Consider the following 20,689-nt stretch of genomic DNA (forward strand, 5'->3'; position numbering starts at 1 on the left):
ACTAGGCTGTTCCTTGGTAAGCTGTGCAGGTCCGAGAGCGCGGGGCTGGTACGCGCCCGCCGAGCACGCCGAGGGTGCCTCGCCTCGCCCCCGCCGGCCAGCTCCGGCAGTTGGTCACAAAGGCTACAACTTGCTTTTTTATTTTTTTCTTCCATTTTCATAGAGAAACTGCCTTAGGCTGACTCCATCACAAAAATAGGTTTGTATTTCTCTTTCTTAATAGTTTATATGTAGTTAATGGAATTGTATTTACAGTATTTTTTTTTTTTCAGAATTCACAATTTCAAAAAACCTTATATCACCTCTTTCAACAAAAAAAAGCACTTATAGAAAAAGGACGCACAAAAAGTTTGTAGTCCTTGCCTTATTGCCGAAAATAGATAGAATTAGGTTAACGAAGACGCCACAAACGAAAAGAAAGGGCTAGAGAACCTGCTGCTCACCCGCGCCCCCCGCGCCCTGCAAGGCCACCCCGAAAGCGTGCCCGCCGCTGGCTCCGCTCCCCCGCCACCCTCGGCGGCCGCGGAGCCGGTGCCAGCGGCTGAGGCTCCTGTCACCATCTCAGCATCCTTTAAGCAACAACGACTACGTAAAACAGAGGGGAGGAGGAGGGGGGAAAGAAAAAAAAACCGAAAGAAACCCCTTAATATAAACAGTTACACTATGGTTAGGCTCTTGCTAGATACACAAAGAATTAGAACTACGTGGCTACGAGACTATGTCAAAATGCTACGAAAAACGTGGTTTGAGAGGTTTAAAAAGAGGGGGGAACCCATCAAGAAAATAAAACGAACCAGAAATGGATTTTATATACATCCTTTTAAAAGCTGTTGTTTTTATAGTACAGCAGATTCATGAGATGATGAGAGAGACTTTAAACAACCGAGTCCATCGAGTGCCACCTCCAGTTTGTTTGCGTTCCCAGCGATGATGTAGTGCTCAAAGTCTGATGAGATCACCCAAACACGGGCCCGCTCAGAAACTTCGCCCCGTCTTGCCTGGACATCCAGAGAGACTCTGCGAGGAGAAGGCAGACACAGGACAGGGGGAGAGCCAGAGTTAATTGAGGGCGATTGGGAATTTTAACAAAAACCCCCAAGTGTTCACCAAAGGCCTGGCAAAGCCGCAGCGTGCTCCGAGCCGCACCACGTGTGAACCCGGAGCCTGGCGCCGCGGGAGAGCGTACGTACTGTATTCACCGCTCCCGCTTCCCGGCTCCATCCCCGTGGGACGCAGCCCATCAGCGGAGCCTGTCCCAGGCAGGCTGGGCTTAGCTGTGCGCTAGTCTGGGGCAAGGACAATAAAAAGGGACACTGGAAGGACAAAAACTGTCCTCAGGCATCTGTTACGCCTGGAATTTACAAGGCTTCGGTAAAATGAGTTTTTTTTCTAAAGGCACGGCTAAAGTACTTGAAAGGTAACAACTTTTAGAGGGGCACACTGTGGTGGTGGTGATTTATTTTATATCGGAGGCTTCGGCTTCTGACGCTCAGCTCCTGCCAGCGCTTAATGTTGAGATGGAAATAAATATCAGAGGTCTGGTTCTGCAGGCAGCCGCTCGCGGGGCCGGCTCGGCGAGGAATGCACCCCGCTCACGCCTCTTCTGGGGTGACCTCCAGAACCCATCCCCAAAGGGCCGGTCCCTGCCCTGGGGACCTGCGGCTCAGCCCCGTTCATCCTCTCCGGCCGCGTCCTGCGCTGGGCAGCGGGGGCGGCCGAGGGACCAGACGCCTCGGGATGTGCCACCACAATAAAAATTTCAAACTCAGTGGTCCTTGAGGAATTAATAATAAGGCTCATTTCCTCCTCTCAAAATCTATTTTAATTAGTAATGTGCAACATCAAAAGCACTCTCTGTTTTTAAGTCATTAATGGTTTGAGGCTTAACACTGGCCAGTAAATGGCGGTTAGCGTTTGACGTGTTGTGGTAAGTGTGAAATGATTACAGCGCATTAATCTGATGAAGCTGCCTCTGCTGCGGCGTTACTAGTGTGAATTACGACGCCCTGCTTAGGCGTCGCGCACCTCCTCGTTATTACAAAGGCTGGCGGCCCAGACAACGCGCAGGACTGACAAATCCATCTGTGAACGCACGCCGATACGTGCCAATAAGAACTGGGATTACAGCAAGAGTGCTTACGCTTCTTTTTCCTTTCCCATAAAAAGATACTACTTGGTGGAGCAAACCAATCAACAATTGAACAATTTCAGGTAATCCTGGGTACGCGGGTAGATGAGGAGTGAACACAACGGCCCTTTATCCACTAGTCTTCAGGTATAAATCTATTTTTATGTCATTTAAAGCCTCCAAACATTTTCCACAGCTCCCAGCCCCTTGACTAACCGTAATTTTAACTTCATACACCGACTTTGAATGTCAAATATGTGACATGGATCAGGTAGTGCTGGGCAAAAGGCAGAGAAATAAAACCTGGCACATCGTCACGTCTGTCTGTACGGAGCAGAGGTAAACCCGTGCCATTTCATGGGGGTAACTTCTCTTTTCACTGACTGACTTTTCTAATCCGCACTATCATCCTCAGTGTAAGAATATTTGTTTGCAAAGATGAGCATGCCAAAGGCCAAAAAAATAATAATAAAAAATAAACATTTAATTAACTGGAGCTTAGTTCAAAGGGTAGGAAACTGGCAGCGATCCAAGGATGCATTACTCAGGTAATGTCTTTAATTTAATTTGCTTGGGTTTAATTTTTTTTTAATCTTGATAATTGCTCTATGGTTACTAGTTACAATGTTATCTTTTAGCTGTAACATTTGGTACAGCGCTTAATTAAGAATGATGGCTTCTCCGTAATAAGGCAGTGGGGCTTGTCTATTTTTAGAGCAGCGCACTGGCAGCAGATCTCTAATCCCATCCGGACGCTGTCGCTGGCCGTCGGCCGCTTCCCCACCCATTTCTGGGTTCGCTGGTTTTTCAGCTCCCAAATTATTGCACTAAGTGGCACAAATATGAAAATGTGACTTTTTGGGGGGTTTAGCTCCTGATCTGCCTTCCAGTTTCCGACCCGTGAGAGTGATTTGAATAACATAAATCACAGAAAGGAATGATTAAAGGCCGAGGAAAGACGAAATGAAGATAAACTGTTCACTTAAAGTAAACATAGGAGAGATGGTAGTTTAGCACAAAGTATGAATGGTAGATACTGCAATACCTCCACGTGAGATGGCAACCAACCATGTGTAACGTTTCAATGGTATCCATTTGTAAAAGCCGTTGCAATCAAAGGTCCCTAAAATCGTACAATTGTTAAGGTCATCAGTGCTCTATACATGGGAACAGAGGATTATTAATTTTGGCAAGAAATTATCAAAGGACTTGAAAGACTGTGTTGCCAGCATGAATAGGTATTTCCGAGAGCTGTTCCGGGCACCGGGGACTCAGCGTGCCGAGCCCTGCCGTCACCTTTCCAAGACCGTTATCTTCTCATTCCCCCAGCCGCAAAAACGAGCTTTGGGTTTTCCCTTCTTTTACACAAGGGTTAGTAAATGGAGTGTTAAAACACGTATGTACGTAAAAAAGGCTACGGGGTTCTTTGCAGTTATTGGGGGAAATTAAGAGGCTGCCAATCTGCAATGAAATACAAAATCGTTCTTTGGAGAGGTGTTAGTGCAGACAAATCCAGATACCCGGGTTTGTACCCTGTATCTGGTTACTTGAAAAATGGGGATGCTGCTGAGGCCAAAGCGCCCAAGTTTTCAAGAACAAACAGGTCTTTTTCTTCAGGTGAAAAATGGAAAGAAGAGGGGTTGTAAGTGGTGAGAGATGGCAGTTTAAATTGATGCAGCTCTTAGCAGAGCAGTAATATTCCGTGTTTGGTACTAGAATTGATCTGAAGGGACTGCCAGGTCCCCGGCGCGATGATGGGAGGGGGAAGGAACGGGACAGAACTGAGCACAAGGGCACAAACAGCAGCGTTTTTTTTGTCTTTTTGGGTACCGGTTGCTTATGCAGTAAAAACAACACCATTTCAGGAGCTTTGTCTGCACCACGCTCCCCACTCATCCAATTTGGACAGAGTGAGATTCTCCGCTCAGTTTGCGGGATCTTGGGGCAGCCCTCTGTACTGTGCCATGTTTATCATACAAAGGGAAAAAAAAATAAATCTCATCATTTTACTACAAAAAGGGCAACAACTTTAGTCGCAGTTTTTTCTGCTGGGGAGACTGACAGCCCCCAAAGAGGTCCAACCACATTCATGCTAACGCACACAGGTAAACCAGTGCCGTCTGAAAAACAGCGTGCAGCGTTGTTAACGAATCTCCACCGCCCGTCATTAGTGAGAGCGCAGACCCCCGCGGCATTAAACAGGCATTTTTCCAACGACGTGACAACCGAACGAAATCGACTTACTTGTAGCCTGCAGATTTTGAGGGCTGCTGGCGATGCCGTACCAGGTGGAAGCGACCCAGAGGGTCAGCAAACACCAGCATTCACCCCCGCTCCACGGGGATGCTGCAGTTTGGGAATGGGTGGTGGGCAGTGGGACAGCCCTGCTGGGATGGCTGTGGGCAACCCTGGGGTCCCGCTGGCCAAATTAATGAGCTGCTTTTTTGCTCGTTTATGATCAGGGACTGGTGCCTTGTCTGCAAATGGGCACATCAGCTGGGACAGGTGGGTGGGCTGATATAAAGCCCATATAGATCACAGAATCATTAAGGTTGGAAGAGACCTCCAAGATCATGAAGTCCAACCATCAACGAACCACCACCATGTCCACTAAACCGTGTCCTGAAGTGCCACATCTACAAGTTTTTTGAACCTTGAAGCCTATGATTGATTACTAAATATTTCATTTTGAAACGTGTGAAGTCTGGGCTGCAGAAGGCACCAGATGAGCGTTTCCAGCCAAACTGGTCACCGGAGCGGTGCAGCCCGTTGGCAGCTCCAGCACATTGGGCACAGCTCTAGCAGGCTACGGCAGCAAGGCGCCACGCTCTCCGTCAGGTCGTAATTAACAAAAAAACCAACATAACCCCCCCGCCCTAAGGTAAATGAACACACCCCCCTTGACCGAGAAGCGGGGGCAGTGGCTCTGGTACTTACGGCGATCCCGTGGCCGAAGCCGGAGCCCGGCTGCGGGCTGGCGGCGCTTATGTAGTTACCCACGCCGGAGTCCTGGCTGGCTGTGCCGTAGAGGTCCGCGACGGGCCCTGGGCTGTTGGCCCCGGGGAAGCCTCCGGGTCGGGCTGGGTTGGAGCCTGCCGGGGAAGCGGGTGCGCCAAAATTCGGTTGAGCACTGTAGCTATTCAAGACTGGTGTGCAGAGAATAAAGCTGGGTATGAGGCCAGACGCCGGGCATGCACCGTTATTACAAAGCCAAACACCAGAATAAACAGCCTAGGCCCAACTTCTAACACTTAACCAAGGCCATGCGATAGGAGAGCAAGAACTGGATAAGAGTCAGCCCGGACTACTACGAAGCTTAGAGCTCCAAAAATATATATATGGATATATATAAAAAAAAAAAAAGAACAATCATTCAACACACTACTGCAACCAGAGACTGGAGGTGCTCATCTTCACCAAATTATCACAAAATATAATAGATATTTTTCAACATCTGACTTGATGCTCATGCAGTAGTAACAAGTTCTCTAGGTCTGGGCACGCCGAGACAGCATTCACATCCCATGCAAACTACAAAGGAACTAGTTTGAGACTACACATTGTGGTAATATTGATATTAAAATGTTGACAGCAAATAACTTCAATCGCGTCTAGCAAAATCGTTTTTGGATCCATTCAATACTTTTTAAAAAAACCCGCCCTTTCAAATCAGTAAGCTGTAGAAATAGTTCAATAGTTGATTTTTTTTTTCTTTAAATGGTATGGAATGGAACGGTTTGGATTTTTTTTTTTTAATATGACCAAGGAGAGTATTGTTTTATTTATTTTTTTTTTTTCCTGTTGATTTGGAGAGCGAAGACCTACCTTCGTCTCCAAAACCATGCTGGGACATCAACCAAAATTAAATAAATAAATAAAGATCAAAAGCAAAAAAGAATTCCAGAGGGTGTATGACAAACTCACCTCCTAATGTGGAAGTAAAAGAAAATTTTTTTTTTTCCTTCCTTTATATTTTTTTTGAGACAGAAAAACAATGTAAATAAGAATGGTACTAAAGAATAAATCTAGATATTAAAGCATGTTAGATGATCAGGCTTCTGGCATTTCTCACAGCTGCTCTTGGATGTAAAAGTTATGAGGAAAAGGTTTCGATGCAAAAGAAAAGTCAGTGGACTAGGAGGAGCTGGATGGAAATGGCTTGCGGGAAGCGGGAGCTACACCTGAGCGGCACTCGCAGGGCCCTTCGGGAGCACTGGGGGACCTGCCCGCACCAACCACCGCCCCGCCGCGTCCCCGCCAAGGCCTCCTCAGCCTTTCCCTCTGGGTACGACTTCCCGCGTGTCTTCATCAAGCACTAAAAAGGGTTCATTAAGTTTAATAGCCTGCAATAACCCTCTGCCGCTAGCCCGCAGGTCAGCGCCGCGCTGACCGACCGCGGGGTTTTACCGGGGATGGAACCAGCCCAGGAGAAAGCCCAGCTCTCCCGAGGGAGGGCTCCAGCAGCACCCTCCGCGGGGCTCAGCCCGGCCACCACCTCCTGCCCCAGCCCCTTCCCCTGCACTGCCCTCCCAACAGGTCCCCGTTTGTCAAACGAATTAATTAACTGGTCAGGGAAAGTCAACCTGGCTACTGTCGGCTCTGCAATGACAGAAAAGTAGATTTTTACAAAATAAATGTTTTAACGCAGCTCTGAACCGGTAGCGGGGGAAAGTAAGTAGGACATCTCAGCTGGCAAGTTAAAAGAAATAAGGCACGAGTGAGTAAACAGATTTTGGAATTCGCTGGCAAACAAAGCGCCCTTCTTATTATTAAAGATTAAATGTCAAGATAACATTTGGCCTTCTCACTTATGAAGAAAAATATCCAGCTGAGGTGTTCAGAAGCCCTTTATTACTGTAAGCTAGCACTTTTTCTCCCTTTTCTTCCTGCTGGTTCAGTACAACGGATGCCAGTTTACTGCCAAGCCCCACAGAAAACCCAGTTGGCCGGTCTGGGGAAAGCCAGGAGCGCGGCCAAGGGATGCGGCAAGGCGAGGGGGATCCTATTTGTAAAACTCTCCGGCAAACTCTGCAGAGGCTGAGTCGCTAAGACTGGAAATATCGGCTTTCATACACGCAGAAGGAGCTGGAAACCAGTTATTTAAATATCCTTCTGACTGCGGGTATGCAATATAAGGAAAAAGTAATTTTCTATCTACTGAACGTTGGCTGAATCCACCCGGCTCACCGGAGCATGCCCGCCACTCCATCACCTAGGCATGGCCGCGCGGAGGCTGGGGACGGCCCGGCGCTGCTCCATCCACCTGCCGAGCCGCTGCCTGGAACACTGTACGGAAAGGGCTGGAGGCTGCTGCAGAGCTGACACTGCTCCAGACCCCATAAATGAAACCGAAAAGCTCTCGTAATCACCAGGAGGCCAAGCGCTCCTCAGAAAGCCGTGTTTTAACGATTCCCTCAGCCATGGTGAGCTGCTAAGTATTTGTCTTCCTACAACAGCCGCAGTACGCTCACCTGGAGCCAGAGGCACTTCTACCATCGCTTTGAAACAGCAGCAAAGGGACGTTGAGTGACCTTCCCAACATGCAAAATGTGACGCCTTCTGGGAAGAAATACTGGAAAAAAAATTGTTCTACACAAACCTGGAATAATCTGGGATTAAAATGAAGCAGAAACCTCCCCCTCCCAAGCCCTCCAGGCTCTGGATGCTGCTTAAGTCCTCAAAGAAAAATAAAGACTCTTTGGAGACGCGTATCTTTATGAGAAAGCTCCCGACGTCGGCGCAATCGCCGGAGGAGGCAGAAGCTGTCCGTGGCTGCTGCAAGCTGCAGGAATCACAGAGCATTAAGATTAATACCTCGCAGGCTGGAAGGGATCTCAGAGATCCTGCGGTCAGAAAGGGCGATAACTAAGGGCAGAAGTTGGGAAGCACGTTGCTGGGAAGCCGTCAGGGGACTGTGCTGTCCCAGGGGAGGGAACCACTGACCGTTTCTTGATCCCAGCAGCACAGCCTGACCTGCTGCCTGGTCCCAGCAGAGCTACCAGCCGAGCTGACGGAGCATCTCCCGACTTCGCTTCGCCAGAAGGACCCACCAGACCGATTCAGCATTGCCCGAGGGTTGGCAGGGCCACCTCCTCCCCTTCCAAGGACCGCCAGCACTCAGGAAGTCTTGGGAGTCAAAGTACCCACTTCCAACAGGCTCCAAAAAGTTCAGGTCCCATTTACCAACCAATTGCACAGGAAACCATCCTGCACCAGACATTTTCACAGCTCTGAGACTGTGGCTAAGTGCCTCCAGGAAACTCAAGGGTTTCCTCTACACGTAATTTACCATCCCAGGCGTCACCAGGAAGCCCCGTGATAGATCAAGGTCAGGAGAGATGTGGGAAGGATTAGGTGTAAGTCACAGCTAACCAACCTCTATCGTCTTCAGCCCCAACTATCCTGTAACCTATGCCTGTGGAAATCAAGAGACCACAGCCAAGAGATGCGGCAGTGATGGAATTTAACATAGTGTTTGCTTCACTTTGAATCTGCTCTGGTTTTGTTACAGAAAGGACTCCAAGCCTGTGAATTTTGATCAGAGACAGAGCAGTGCCATTGCTGACAAGGTTGGAAATGAACAAAAGGACCTGAGCCTCGGTGCCTTCTCACAGACCATTGCCAGTGCTTCGTTTGTGCAGTGGTCAGGTTTTGTGACGGCAAAAACCAGGGTTTGCTGTACTTCCCTGCTGCGGCATGCGTCTGCACGCAGCGTCTCACCTCAGGGACATGTCTGGTGTAACCATGCAGGTTCGCTGTGCCTTCTCCTCCGCCCAAGCTGCATCTCCTCAAAGGAGATTCTACTGAAAGTCATTCTGGTAAAATACATCAAAGGATTTTCAAATGCATCCATAACCTCAAGACAGTGCTTCAAGGAGCGAGGCTCTTTTATTACTAACTCATCCTGGTGCCCTTTAGCAGAGCTGTCTTTATCCACATTTAACACGCGTGTAAGATGCTTCTCAACGCACTGTTCAGAGAAGAAGTGACTTATGTCAAGGAGCCGAGAGCCGGAGCCAGAAACGCACCCGGCAGCCCAGGTTCAGGCAGAGGCAGGAGGCTGGGTGCCACGAAACGCTCTGCTGGGAGTGGGGACGGAACGTGCGGGAGCCCGCTTATCAAGGGCCTTCTCCTGCAAACTGCCACATTAACACAGACCCTGCTCGTGCATTAACCTGTGTTCAACAAGAAAGGTCACTGCTGAAAGACAAACTTGCTTTCGATGAACTCTTGAGAAATTTCTAAGTCGGGATTCATGATGACATTTGCCTTAGCGAACGGCGTATTACGCTAACGAGGACCCAAACGCCTCACTGCAGGGGCGGAGAGGGCAGCGGGATAAAGCACAAGTTGGATGCTGAAATCCCACCCAAATAAACTCAATTCAGCCATGAATGACGAAGGGAAAGAGGGAGGGAAAGGGAGAAGAAGTGTAAGGATTTTAAGGTAACTGTCCTACGAGGAGAACCTGGATGGAGCCAGGCTGATGGTCAGTGAACTAGACGTGATGAGAAAGCAACACTTTTCAGCACCACGAAAGTACGTTGTATTTCAAACCACAAACCAGGCGAAACAGGTAGAGAGGTGTCAGACAGGCACCGCACGGGATTCGCCGTGCCCTGCCCTCGGTGACAGCTCTTCTGCTCCTCCAGCACGAAACCCCAAAGATGTCAACTCCACTGCGGAGGGAGTACTGGCTCCTACAGCAGCCTCTTCACCGTTAACTACCGTGGTTTTGCTTTTTTTTTCTTAACACATCACAAAAATGAATATTTCAAAAATAATTAAAAAAAGAAAGGTGAAGAATGGTGCAAAACATTGTCAGAGAAACTCATGGCTGCCTTCCCAGCCACGGTGCACAGGCATGAAAAACCTCCAGTTTGAAACAAACCACCGCAGGATTTACTGGATTTCCTCTTTGCGAAGAGGCAGGGTACTTCAGGATGAGATACAGCGCCCCATTATCACAGCCAGAAATACATTTCGCACTTGAGAGAGCAGCTGGGAGCAGAACGGAGCCGGCTGCAGCCGCCCCAGCTCCTCCCCATCCGCAGGCGCCCACGTCCCCCGCCTACACCCCACGACAGCGTCTGGGACCCCATGGCCACACGTCCAGAGAAGAAGGGAATGGCCCCCTGTAAACACGCAGGCTTTATGTGTCACGCTTTGGGTTTATTTTTTTCCAGCAAAGCAAACGCAAGAGGCTGCCAGGACCAGGGCAGGGCGCAGGCGGGCAGCGGGGGCTCGCTTCCGCGCGCTCTGCATGGGAAGGGCCTGCCCTCCCTCTGTACTCCTCGACTCTTTCCAAAGCAGCTTCTTCTCATCAGAAATTCCCTTTTAATCTCACACCAAGCATCTCCTACACTCAGTGCGGGTCATCTCCCGCACTTCTGCCCTCCCAGGCCCTCCTCGCTCCCGCCCTGTCCCACTGGCCCCGGGGTGGCTTTCTCTACAAATAGGCTTCTTGACAACTTGTTGATCCGGCGCTCTAATTTCTGGATGACTCTCTCATCTCCCATAAACAGCCACGCACAATTTGGCAGGCATTTCTACCATCAGTGTTTATGAAAATAACTACACGTGCTGGAAAGCAGCAGGAAATTTTCAATATAACTATCATTAAGACAAAACGCTTTAAATCAAAGCCATTACCCACTACCAAGACTCAAAGCTCACAAGATTCGGCTGTTTTTCTATCTTTATGAAAAATTCATACAACATGCTGCAAACATCATCTCCCAGCTCGAAGGAGCAAACGATATCATAACATCGAACGCTGCTCATAAGGATGGGACCGGGCAGGGGCCGGGGCGCAGAGGGCAGGGAGGTGCGGTGTGGCGGCAGGGCGAGCTGATGGCGAGCGGGCCCCGGGCCCGGCGGTGCTGCTGCCCGTCCCTCTGCCTGCAACGGGCTCGGTGGAGCTGCGAGGCAGGGACAGGGCACCACACCACAGCCTGGAGGGATTTAATTCCAGTTGCTTGGGATGGACCGCTGGGCTTTAAGAGAAGATTTCTACGGAAGGAATATCGCCTGTTACCCAGGCATTCAAGCCTGCTCTACTGCCTTCGCAACAACCCCAGCAGAGGATGTTACAGCAAACCCACGGAGACCGGAGCCGGGAAGATGGCTCCCTTCCCAGGGGAGCCCACGTGCCCTGAAGCACGAGCACCAAGGGCCACGCCGCGGCCTGCACGACTAACTGACCAGCAGTCACAGCGTGATGCCGATACTTTAAACAACCAGCCACGGTACGGACTGCGGGAAAACTCCAGCACCGCATGCAAATCTTACATCGCTAGCGCTTAGAGTCTTATAAACGCCATTAGCTAGCACTGCACCCATGCCGCAGCCAGCCTGGCCAAAGCTAATTCGTTGTGCATCCATGGCTGAGGCTAATGGACCTCGCTTTTCAGAGATGCTAACCACTGAGGTGCGATTTACCCGAGATGGGACGTACGAATTAATGCCGGTCTGAAACAAGACATCGGTGCGCCTGCCTCTCCGTCGCCTGTTCAGGCTGCCAGAGTGCACAGCTGCAGCTCTGACAATTAAACGCTCACATTCAGGCTCTTCTTTCCTTTACCAATCGCCGCATATGGCTCCAGCTAGAGGCACAGACAGGTTCGTTTGTGGTCAGGCTGAACTATCGGAAGCATCACTTTCTTGTACCTGTGCTTCGACACACGGTGTTGTTTTATGTCTGAGGCAGCGCACGGCACACCTCAAATTCAGATCCACGCTCAAACTCAAAAACATCTCAGAAATAACAAGATGAAAACATGCACATATTCTGGAGAGTAACAACGTACAAACAGCTCCCAGCCAGCTAAAAAAGAAAGTAGGAGACAAACCAGAAAAACAAACAACCCCAGCGTTACAATTAGAGGTGCCATGTAGTGCATCGCTCGCGGGGACCGGCAAGGCGCAGCGCTTTGCTCCAGCTCTTCCCAAGCAGACTTGAAAAGCAAACACCTCTCTATAAGAAGCCTGTAGCAGACAGAGCTCCTCCGTAAGCGTTCAGAGCTGTAGATATTTCGCTTACGACAGTCAGTTCAGACATGGCTCTGGAAAATCAAACCGCAAGCTTTGTGCCTTCCCCATCGCCCCCGACACAGCTCCGTCGCGGGGAGCAGCCAGGCAGCCCCGGATCAGCTGCACCAGCTGCCTGTCCCCTGCAGGTATATTGGCCCTGCAGGAAAAAAATAAAATAAAATAAAGCAACTGTCAGGCTCATCAGTAAAATAAGTGGTGATGAGGCCAAGAAGACAGCGAGAGCAGCTATCTGCCGTAACAAGGTACCATTTGTACGTTATTTTCTATCTGCAGTCACACCTTAAAAGGTTGTTCTGCCTCTGCAGCCCCTTTGGAAACGGCTTCACACATCAAAATATCGCTGAGCTAACGACAGAACGCGGCGGGTGGTGAGCAGCTTCCCGGCTCCGCAATTACCGCTGGCAGTGAGCAGAGCACTGGGCGGGAGCGCTGCCCAGCCTGTCCCCGCTGCCCCTCATTCACACCCCTCGGCGCCGCGCAGCTGCCCGAGCTGGATGCGGCGGCGCGGTAACAGCAATTGGGATTTTGCGGCAAGCATTCCTGACGCGGCCCCAGCGCCCTCCCGCCGCGGAGCTGCATGGGGACTCCTGCTCCGGCACCAGCGCAGATGCTGAGCAGGTGGCACGGACACAAAAAGCAACCGCTAAGCTATCGTAGGTGAGCACAGAGCAAGAGCTGGGCGGCTTCCAGAAGCTTGGGCAAGCTAAAAATTCAACTGGTGCAGGTGTTTTAAAAATCCACCTCTGTCCCTCTCGTGCACACTGCAGGCACACGAGCAGCCCCTGCTTCTGCTAAATACTGTGGCTTACACATCCAGAGCATCGGCACGTTAATGAGCACCAATTTGGAGAAGAAAAGACACAAAATTCAACATATTCAAGCCCAGCTTTTCTAAGTCCTGCAGTCAAGTAGTGGGACAAATCAACGTGCTTCCCAGCTTGGCTGTAATTTTTCACGAACAACCAATATTTATTGCCTGATCAGATTTTCCGTATTGTGAGTTGGCGGTGTCACTCTCGCGCCGGGCCGAGCGTTATGTGGAGGCCACACAAAGCTTCGCCTGCAATCAGGGAGCCAGCTCTTGTCACAGCCTTACAAAAGGATTTCCTCTCGAGCGGCTCATCTTTAATCATTATAAAAGCACAGAAGTTTAATCCATTTTTGATGTAAGCGCTAATAGCTTTGTGTCCTTGAAGTTCAAAGTGGTCTTCGTGCATGTCGCTAATTAGCCGAGCAAGCAGCCATTCAGCTCCCTCTCATGTTTCTAATTAGATCCTTAACAACAAACAAATGTCGACCTTACAAAGGCTGTGCTACGTTTCCCTCCATTAGTTAAACAGTTTGGGAGGGATGCAGTTCCCACTCGCCTGCAACCCATCCCCCAGCACAGCACTGGAGGGTGTCAGGCCGGGGCCACGTGGGTGCTGCCCGTTGGAGAGGCTCCACTGTACCCACGGTGTCTGCCAGGGGTGCCGAGCTCCCCGGCGTGACCACCCCACGGCCCCCAGTGCCCACCAGGCGGGGTGTCCCTCCCCACCAGCAAGGGACGCTCACCGGTTGCGTTGGGATGAGCAAACAGAACAGAGAGGTAAATAAACTCTGTCCCGTTAGTCATCTTCCTAACAGGTTTCTCTGATAGTTTAACTGGTTTTACAGTTAATTTAAAATCTGGTGTGCTTTAACCTTTACACACTTCACATCAAACGCTCTGGATCTGTTTTCTTCCCCTTTTTTTGGCACGCGATGTTTGTGACATGCTGCACCACAGCCATTTCAGCAGCACCACACTCGCGCTTCCACATGCTCGGGTTTTTGGGCCAGCTCTTCACTCGTGCCCCAGCTCTGCGGCGGGGCATCCCGCAGGCGGTGCCGCTCACTGGGTACGCGGAGATTTCTGGAGTGGGGAACGGCTGCCATCGCGTTTTCCTCGCACACGACGCGGAGGGCCGCAGATGCTTGCTGCAATCTGACCCCGGCGCTGTCCCTGCTGTCTGTGTCTGCACGTTAAGCTTTAACACTTATTACCGTCCATCCAGCTGGCAAATAAGGGCTAAAGCTCATGATGCGGTGCTAACGCAGACCTCTCTCTAACAATTTTTCTGTTTAAAATGAAGGAAGAGCCAAGCCAGGCGACGGCAGCACTTTCACCTCGCGCTGGGTAACAGGAAAGCTGTTGCTACTTCTACCACGGGCAACCACATCTGCATTAATTGTTTACCACAGCCCGGACAGGTCTTTTATTAATATTAATGAGTAACAGGGAACAAAAGGCCCCTTTATTTTTAGCCTACTCTAATTGCGTAGTAATTACTCATCTACAAAACAAATGAGCCGAACTCCATTGCCATAGCAACAGAAACTCCGGCCTCCCACTGTACCACATTAACTGGCTATCACTCCTGTTAATTTTAAATTGAAGCCTTTTGTACAATAACAGACAATACAGGAGGAAAACTAAAACAAAACCGGGTCCTTGTTTCGCTGCCTATTTTAAGCGGCTGTGGCGGGAGGGCACTGCTCAGGGGGCACCTTCCCGCTGCCGACGGACCGCAGCGGGCTGGACGAGTGCCTCATAGCAGACCCAGCTGTGTGAATTTACTATTTTTAAATAGCTCAAGCTTGTATACCTGCAGACCAATTCTGCATTCTCTGGCAATTACTAATCTAGCACGCTCCTCCAGCTAAAGCAGAGTCAGATGCACGCTAACATCTGCTGCAAGGCAAAACGCCGCTGCTTCTTTTTCAGCTTTCTATTTCAGAAAGGAGAGAGAGAGGAAAAAATAACTGTAATTATGTATTTACTTTCAAACTTTACAACGACTCGTCTGCAGTGTGTGTGGAACAAAGTCTAACCACAACGGCCAAGAGCTCCATCCCTCCGCGTCTGCTGGGAGAAAGGAACTCAAACGCGATTATGGGGCTGCGGCGCGGTTTGTGGGGCACGGCTGTCGGGCGAGGGTGGCACAGTCCCTGCACAGGCCGTCGGTTGGCCTGCCCGCAGCGGGGTTTGTGGGGCACGGCTGTTGGGCGAGGGTGGCACAGTCCCTGCACAGGCCGTCGGTTGGCCTGCCCGCAGCGGGGTTTGTGGGGCACGGCTGTCGGGCGAGGGTGGCACAGTCCCTGCACAGGCCGTCGGTTGGCCTGCCCGCAGCGGGGTTTGTGGGGCACAGCTGCCGGGCGAGGGTGGCACAGTCCCGCACAGGCCGTCGGTTGGCCTGCCCGCAGCGGGGTTTGTGGGGCACAGCTGCTGGGCGAGGGTGGCACAGTCCGTGCACAGGCCGTCGGTTGGCCTGCCCGCAGCGGGGTTTGTGGGGCACGGCTGCCGGGCGAGGGTGGCACAGTCCCGCACAGGCCATCGGTTGGCCTGCCCGCGGCACAAGGCAGCGCCGGCACTGCCTGCCACGCGTCAAGAGCGGTAATGCCGGGATGAGCTCTGCCGAGGAGTGTTTTCCCATTGAAAATTAATTCTCCTGATTGAAAAGACTACTAAAAGTTAGCCACTAAATTCGTTAAAGATTAACTTCCACTGTGCTTAAGCCTGCACTTCAGAGGTGGTCACTAATTGCACTGGAGATGATTTATCAAGTGCACAAGGTTTTTATTACAAAATTATTGATTAAAGATGATGTATTTTAACCACAATGGGCCTCAGCCAGGAGCCCTGTAAAACAACTGCTGCTGTGGTCAAGGCCTAACAGCAGCAGCATCAAATTATTTCAGATCTACTGAATTTTGTATTTGCCACCGTAGTAGCTCAGTCCCTCATGGATAAAAAAAAAATCAAAAAGTGGCGTCCTACAGTAAAATAAGACAAATTGTTTTTGTGCGTAGCCTGAGTTCTGGAAAGGACTTGTGTGATTCCCAGCCTGGACCAGCACAGCACTTCTAACTGAAACAGAAATGACTCCTCTCTTTCCTTATTTATTTTTTTTTTAAATTTGGGGTAGAAGTCAGAAAAGTAACTGCAGTGCTCACAAAAGGGAATATCGCCAGTAAGGAGGCCAGAACCCCCACAGAAACGCAGAGTGGCCTCCTGCAGAGCTGCTCCTATTTTTGTTTAATGCGCGACATTTGCCTCTGTGCCCACCCCTCACCGAAGCTCTGCACTGCACGGGGTCCCTCTGTCTCGCCCTGCCTCCTGGGCCGCCCGCAATGCTCTCCAGCGCAGGCTGCCTCTGCTATGAAGATAAGCGAAAGATAAAATCTGATGCAGCCATTAATTTCCCGATGCATCAGCCGCCAGGCTGTCAGGTAATAACCGGCGGTTCCAGCCGAGCGAGGAATTCAAGCCTGCTTGCTCCCAAGTGGCCCACTTGTTAGGTTCAGGCTTTTGAGATTACATAGCTCGGATTAAACTTTATGTACTTTTATAGAGTAGAATAAAAGAGGGAGCACGGTTCCATCAGAGCCGCCGTGCCACAGGGGAGCCCTCTCAGCGGGCCGTATAAATCCCAAATTGGTTCATCGCTGGATCTCTGAAACGCTGCTCCTCATGCCATTTCCGTGAGCCGGTGGCGGCTGCTCTCCCTCTGCGCACCCAGCCCAACTGCTGTCCCACGTTTTACGGCTGTCATTTGCTAACGCTATGGGTGCCTAATGAGAAGATTAAATTTTTTAAAGCACCTTCTTTAAGTGTAAGACAAGGCTTCCTAAACCCCATGCAATTTGTCGCTCTGCTGACTTTTAGACACACTCCTCGCTCCATCATACGCCTGGCACGTTAAACAGTCGGGTCCCCCCATCTCCCCCGCAGATTGAGATCTACGGGGAAATTATTCTCCCTCGTGATGCACAAGTGTTCCAGCAACGAGGAAAGTAGCAGGGGCGGCTCAGATTGCCGTGCACTGCGTCCGCCCCAGCCAAGTGGTCGTTTGACTGATTTACTTTATGTTCTATTAGAGCTAAGGAGCGGATACAAATCCTTGATTACATTTGGAGGGCTCATTCTGGATATTTTATTTCCTCTGAAAGCGCCGGCTGGAAGAAGTATGCTTCGGGCTGCCCTCACTCTCCGCAGTAGAGTGGGACGACGCGCCAGCTCAGCACAACTGGTTTGTGGGGCCGGCCGGGGCACGGGGAGGAGGGAAGGTGCCATCACGCTGTACGGCGTCTCTTCTACACCCAGCAGCATATTTTCCAGCAAGCAACACACTAAACACATAAACAAAAGCCTAACTCGGGATCTCAATTACCATCTGTTAAATTTACCGACTGCAGCTTCATCTGTGGAAGAATTTTTAAAGTTTAGCGGAGAAACTTGGGCACAAGAAGCAAAGACGATGAACTTGCCTCCAACTCCTCAGGCTGGTAGTTACGACATGTTAAATCTTCATTGAAAAACGCTCCCTTAAGCTGGGTGACATGGCAATGAATACGACCCACCAACAGCTCAGAGTCCCTTCTGCATGACAAGATTTAAGGTTTTTGACTAAAAATGGTTGCCTCCTGCCTCGAGACAGTCTGCGGGAAGCGGCTTCACACGCCTGGTACTGTGTAGATACCCAAATGGAGTGACTGGCGCTTGGCACATCTGGTCTGTGACTGCCAACGAATGGGTCTATGGGCTAGTATGGACGAGTAACAGGCTGATGAAGAAACCATGATTGTAAAATGATTTCAAAAATATCTTAAGTTCTTTTTAATACAAAATAAAAATAAGAGAATATAGTTATAGTTGGCGTTTTAATTCCTGGGGGGGGTTAATTTGAAAAAAAAAAAAAAAAAAAGGGGAAATTTACTGTCAGCATAACAGCATGTGCGGGTTCTTGTACAGAGGGTGTAGGTTGCCTACAGCCGGGCTCAATTTAAACTTCCAGATAACGGGATTTAACAAATAGGGTGCTATGGATCCAAGCCGTCAGCAGCTCTCTGCTGTACCGACAGCCCTACGCTTTCGATCAGACCCAGGCTATGCTTTTACCTGCCACGCTAGGTCACGGCGGTGGCACCTATAATATCAACTCAACAATGCATGTTCTACAACTACGTCTACTGCTACCAGTACGACTACTACAGTGCATGCATTTAGTTCAGTCCCACAGATACATACACTCTAAGAACAGGCAAGGGGAGATGTGAAATGTTGTACGGGACGACAGGTGTTTTGTTTTTTAAGTAAGGGAAATTAATAAAAACATCAAAAGAAAGAAAGTGTACAAAAAAATAGAGACATTTCTCAAGAGTTGATATGAGTCGTTTCTCGAACCGTTTCGTCCGAACAAGCAAAAAACATGCAACCAGCTGCTACTAACAAGAAGCTGGACACTGAGAGAGGATTAATAGGTGTGGACAAACCTTCCCGCTGAGAGCGCTCAGAAGAGTGTTTGAGAGGAGGTGTGCACGTCCGAGTGTAAGAGAGGCCGGAAAGTATGCCTCAGAGACACCCTCTCTCACAGCAGCCCCAACCAAGCAAGAGAGAAAACAACAAAACATAACTGCTCACACTCACCATCAAGGTCAGTAGCTCACGTTACGAGATTTGTTATAGCTGGCAAGTATAAAGTACAGTAAGGGGTTGTCAGGGCGCGGGGCTCAAAGCGGGACTGGCGCCCAAAATCCAGATGTGCCGGGGGTGGGGGTTGCGGGGAGCAGCTCCTGGCGCCACGGCACCGCGCTGTCCCACCGCGCCGCGTGCCGCTGGCCGTCTCGGCGGGCAGAGCGTGCCGGTGGGAGCCTGCGCCGCTCACCTGGGACAGGCGCGCACGGCTCCTGCCGGTGCCAAGCAGCAGGGCTCCAGCCGGATTACGGATGGCCTTACGGGGTTTGTCTCCAGTCCTCAGGGAGGAACAGTTGGTGGCAACAGGTTGGGAACACGGAAAATCTCAGACTTGTCAATGAACCGAAGAGAAAGGAATAAAAACCCTCTCCTGCCGAATTTTCCTTGTCTCGCTCTCCTGCCAAATGAATCCCTCCCATGTCAAATGCAAGATAAAAATGTGTCCCCCAACCCATGACTGTATTTTAAAAAAAAGCATTTACGCGACAAAAACGTTTTACACGTAAAATATGTCAGGTGAATTCAAAAGAAAGGTGACAGTGATAGTGAACTTGTCTAGGAGGAGTTTGCAGCATTCAGACTTATAAGTTTGCTCGTTTTCCATGGCTCAGGTCCCAATTCATTAAAAAAATACGATAATGGATGAGGTTGTCAAAACCAGCGGAGGGATCAGCAGCACAGTCCCACCCAGCGTGAACGGATGTGGCCAAACCCCCCTGGTCTGCTTGAGGGACCTCGGCTATCGCCTCATCCTCAGGATGTCGACCGGGCTCGTGATCTACAAGGAGAAGCATCGCTGTGTTCACCCCGCCGGCATGTGACCGGCTAAGCCAGACGTGAATTTATGGGTGGCAGTGAGCAGGAGCAGGGGGAAATGTCCCTTTCTGCTGCGATGGAGAACTTGTTTCACGCTGCAGTAGAAAAAGAAGGGGCGAGGGCAGGAAAGAGCAGGCAGCGCAGAACCGGGGCCGGGCACTGCCCCTGTGCAGGTAACTGCCCCCGGGGCGCGCTCTTGTTGCCGGCTGCAAACCGAACGTGCCGGTCTGCTAAGAGAAGGAACATCACCCCGGTGAGAAACCGAGGCCGTCAGCGCCCACGCGCCGCAGCCCAGGGGGCTGGAGTGAAAGGGCTGCGGCTTCCTTGGAAGGACCAAGACGTGTGCCCGGAGGCGGATGCTCTCTGCTTGCGCTGAGCCGCACCGGTGGGCACCGGCATCCCGGCCGAGCTCTGGTGCTGCATGGCCACCGCGCTGGCAGTGCCGCCGGGAAGGTGGGGAAGAGCCAGCGGGACGGGGCCGGAGAGCAGAGGAGGTCAGTCTGGAGTGAGGTGGTGGGGCCGGCACGCTGCAGAGGTGGCAGCAGCGAAGGGGACGTCGCTGCCAGGCTCTGGGCAAAGCACAGCGAGCGGAGGGGCGGTGGGACGCGCCTGCCCGGTGTTTTCCAGCTCTTTTCCGTTTACTGTCAGAAAGGGGCCAGTAAGGGCCAGCTGTGCTGTGCTCTTGGAATAGACAGGCGTGAAGGAGGGCTGTGCAAATTTGCAAAGGAAAAAGAAAAACCCAACCGAAAAGAAGAAAAAAAGAACCCCAACCATTTTTCTTGTAATGAATCGGGCCCATCCTCTAGCACAAGATCGGTCGTACTCTACTGCTCCTGAATACAATTCACTACCATTGCTGGATGGAAGTGGTGAACCCAGGATGTCCCTTCCGAAAACCGTCTGTGGATGGAAATGGCTCTACGTAAAACACCGCTGTTCCCAGAGCACGTTTCGCTGCGAATGCGAGCGGCCGTGGGGCCGGGCCGGGGACAAACCCATCTTCCTCCTTGAGATCTCGGGGCTGGGTACGAGGGGCTCTTTTGAGTCAGTTTTAGGGTTTGGCCAGTTTTGTGATCACAGGCAATTTTGAAGGCTTGAAAGACATTTCCAAACACCATACTGCTCTTTAAACTTGCCAGAAAGGGTGTTGTTAATTTAGGGTTAGATTTAGTTTCGTATTGCAAGTTCAAATAAAA

General features: G+C 50.6%; 1 protein-coding gene across 25 annotated transcripts in view; it reads right to left on the bottom strand.

Annotated features, from left to right (window-relative positions):
- The window catches only part of MSI2 (musashi RNA binding protein 2), a 244,574-nt gene that overhangs the window by 3,736 nt on the left and 220,149 nt on the right, over positions 1–20,689 (bottom strand). For 5 of the 25 annotated variants that reach the window (XM_086762847.1, XM_086762841.1, XM_086762837.1 and 2 more), the window contains 3 exons: positions 5,066–5,220; positions 3,174–3,251; positions 1–1,017 (listed from right to left, as the gene is read on the bottom strand). The exon at positions 1–1,017 is cut by the window's left edge and continues 3,736 nt beyond it. In XM_086762847.1, coding sequence (XP_086618973.1) covers positions 3,210–3,251; positions 5,066–5,220 — 197 coding nt within the window. In that variant the 3' untranslated portion in view covers positions 1–1,017; positions 3,174–3,209. Of the gene's footprint in view, positions 1,018–3,173; positions 3,252–5,065; positions 5,275–18,475; positions 18,616–20,689 lie in introns of those variants that run through there. The other 20 variants (XR_015260601.1, XR_015260600.1, XR_015260599.1 and 17 more) reach the window with 16 other exon arrangements.

Source organism: Chlamydotis macqueenii, chromosome 19, assembly GCF_036417535.1.
Source record: "Chlamydotis macqueenii isolate bChlMac1 chromosome 19, bChlMac1.mat, whole genome shotgun sequence".
NCBI lineage: Eukaryota > Metazoa > Chordata > Aves > Otidiformes > Otididae > Chlamydotis > Chlamydotis macqueenii.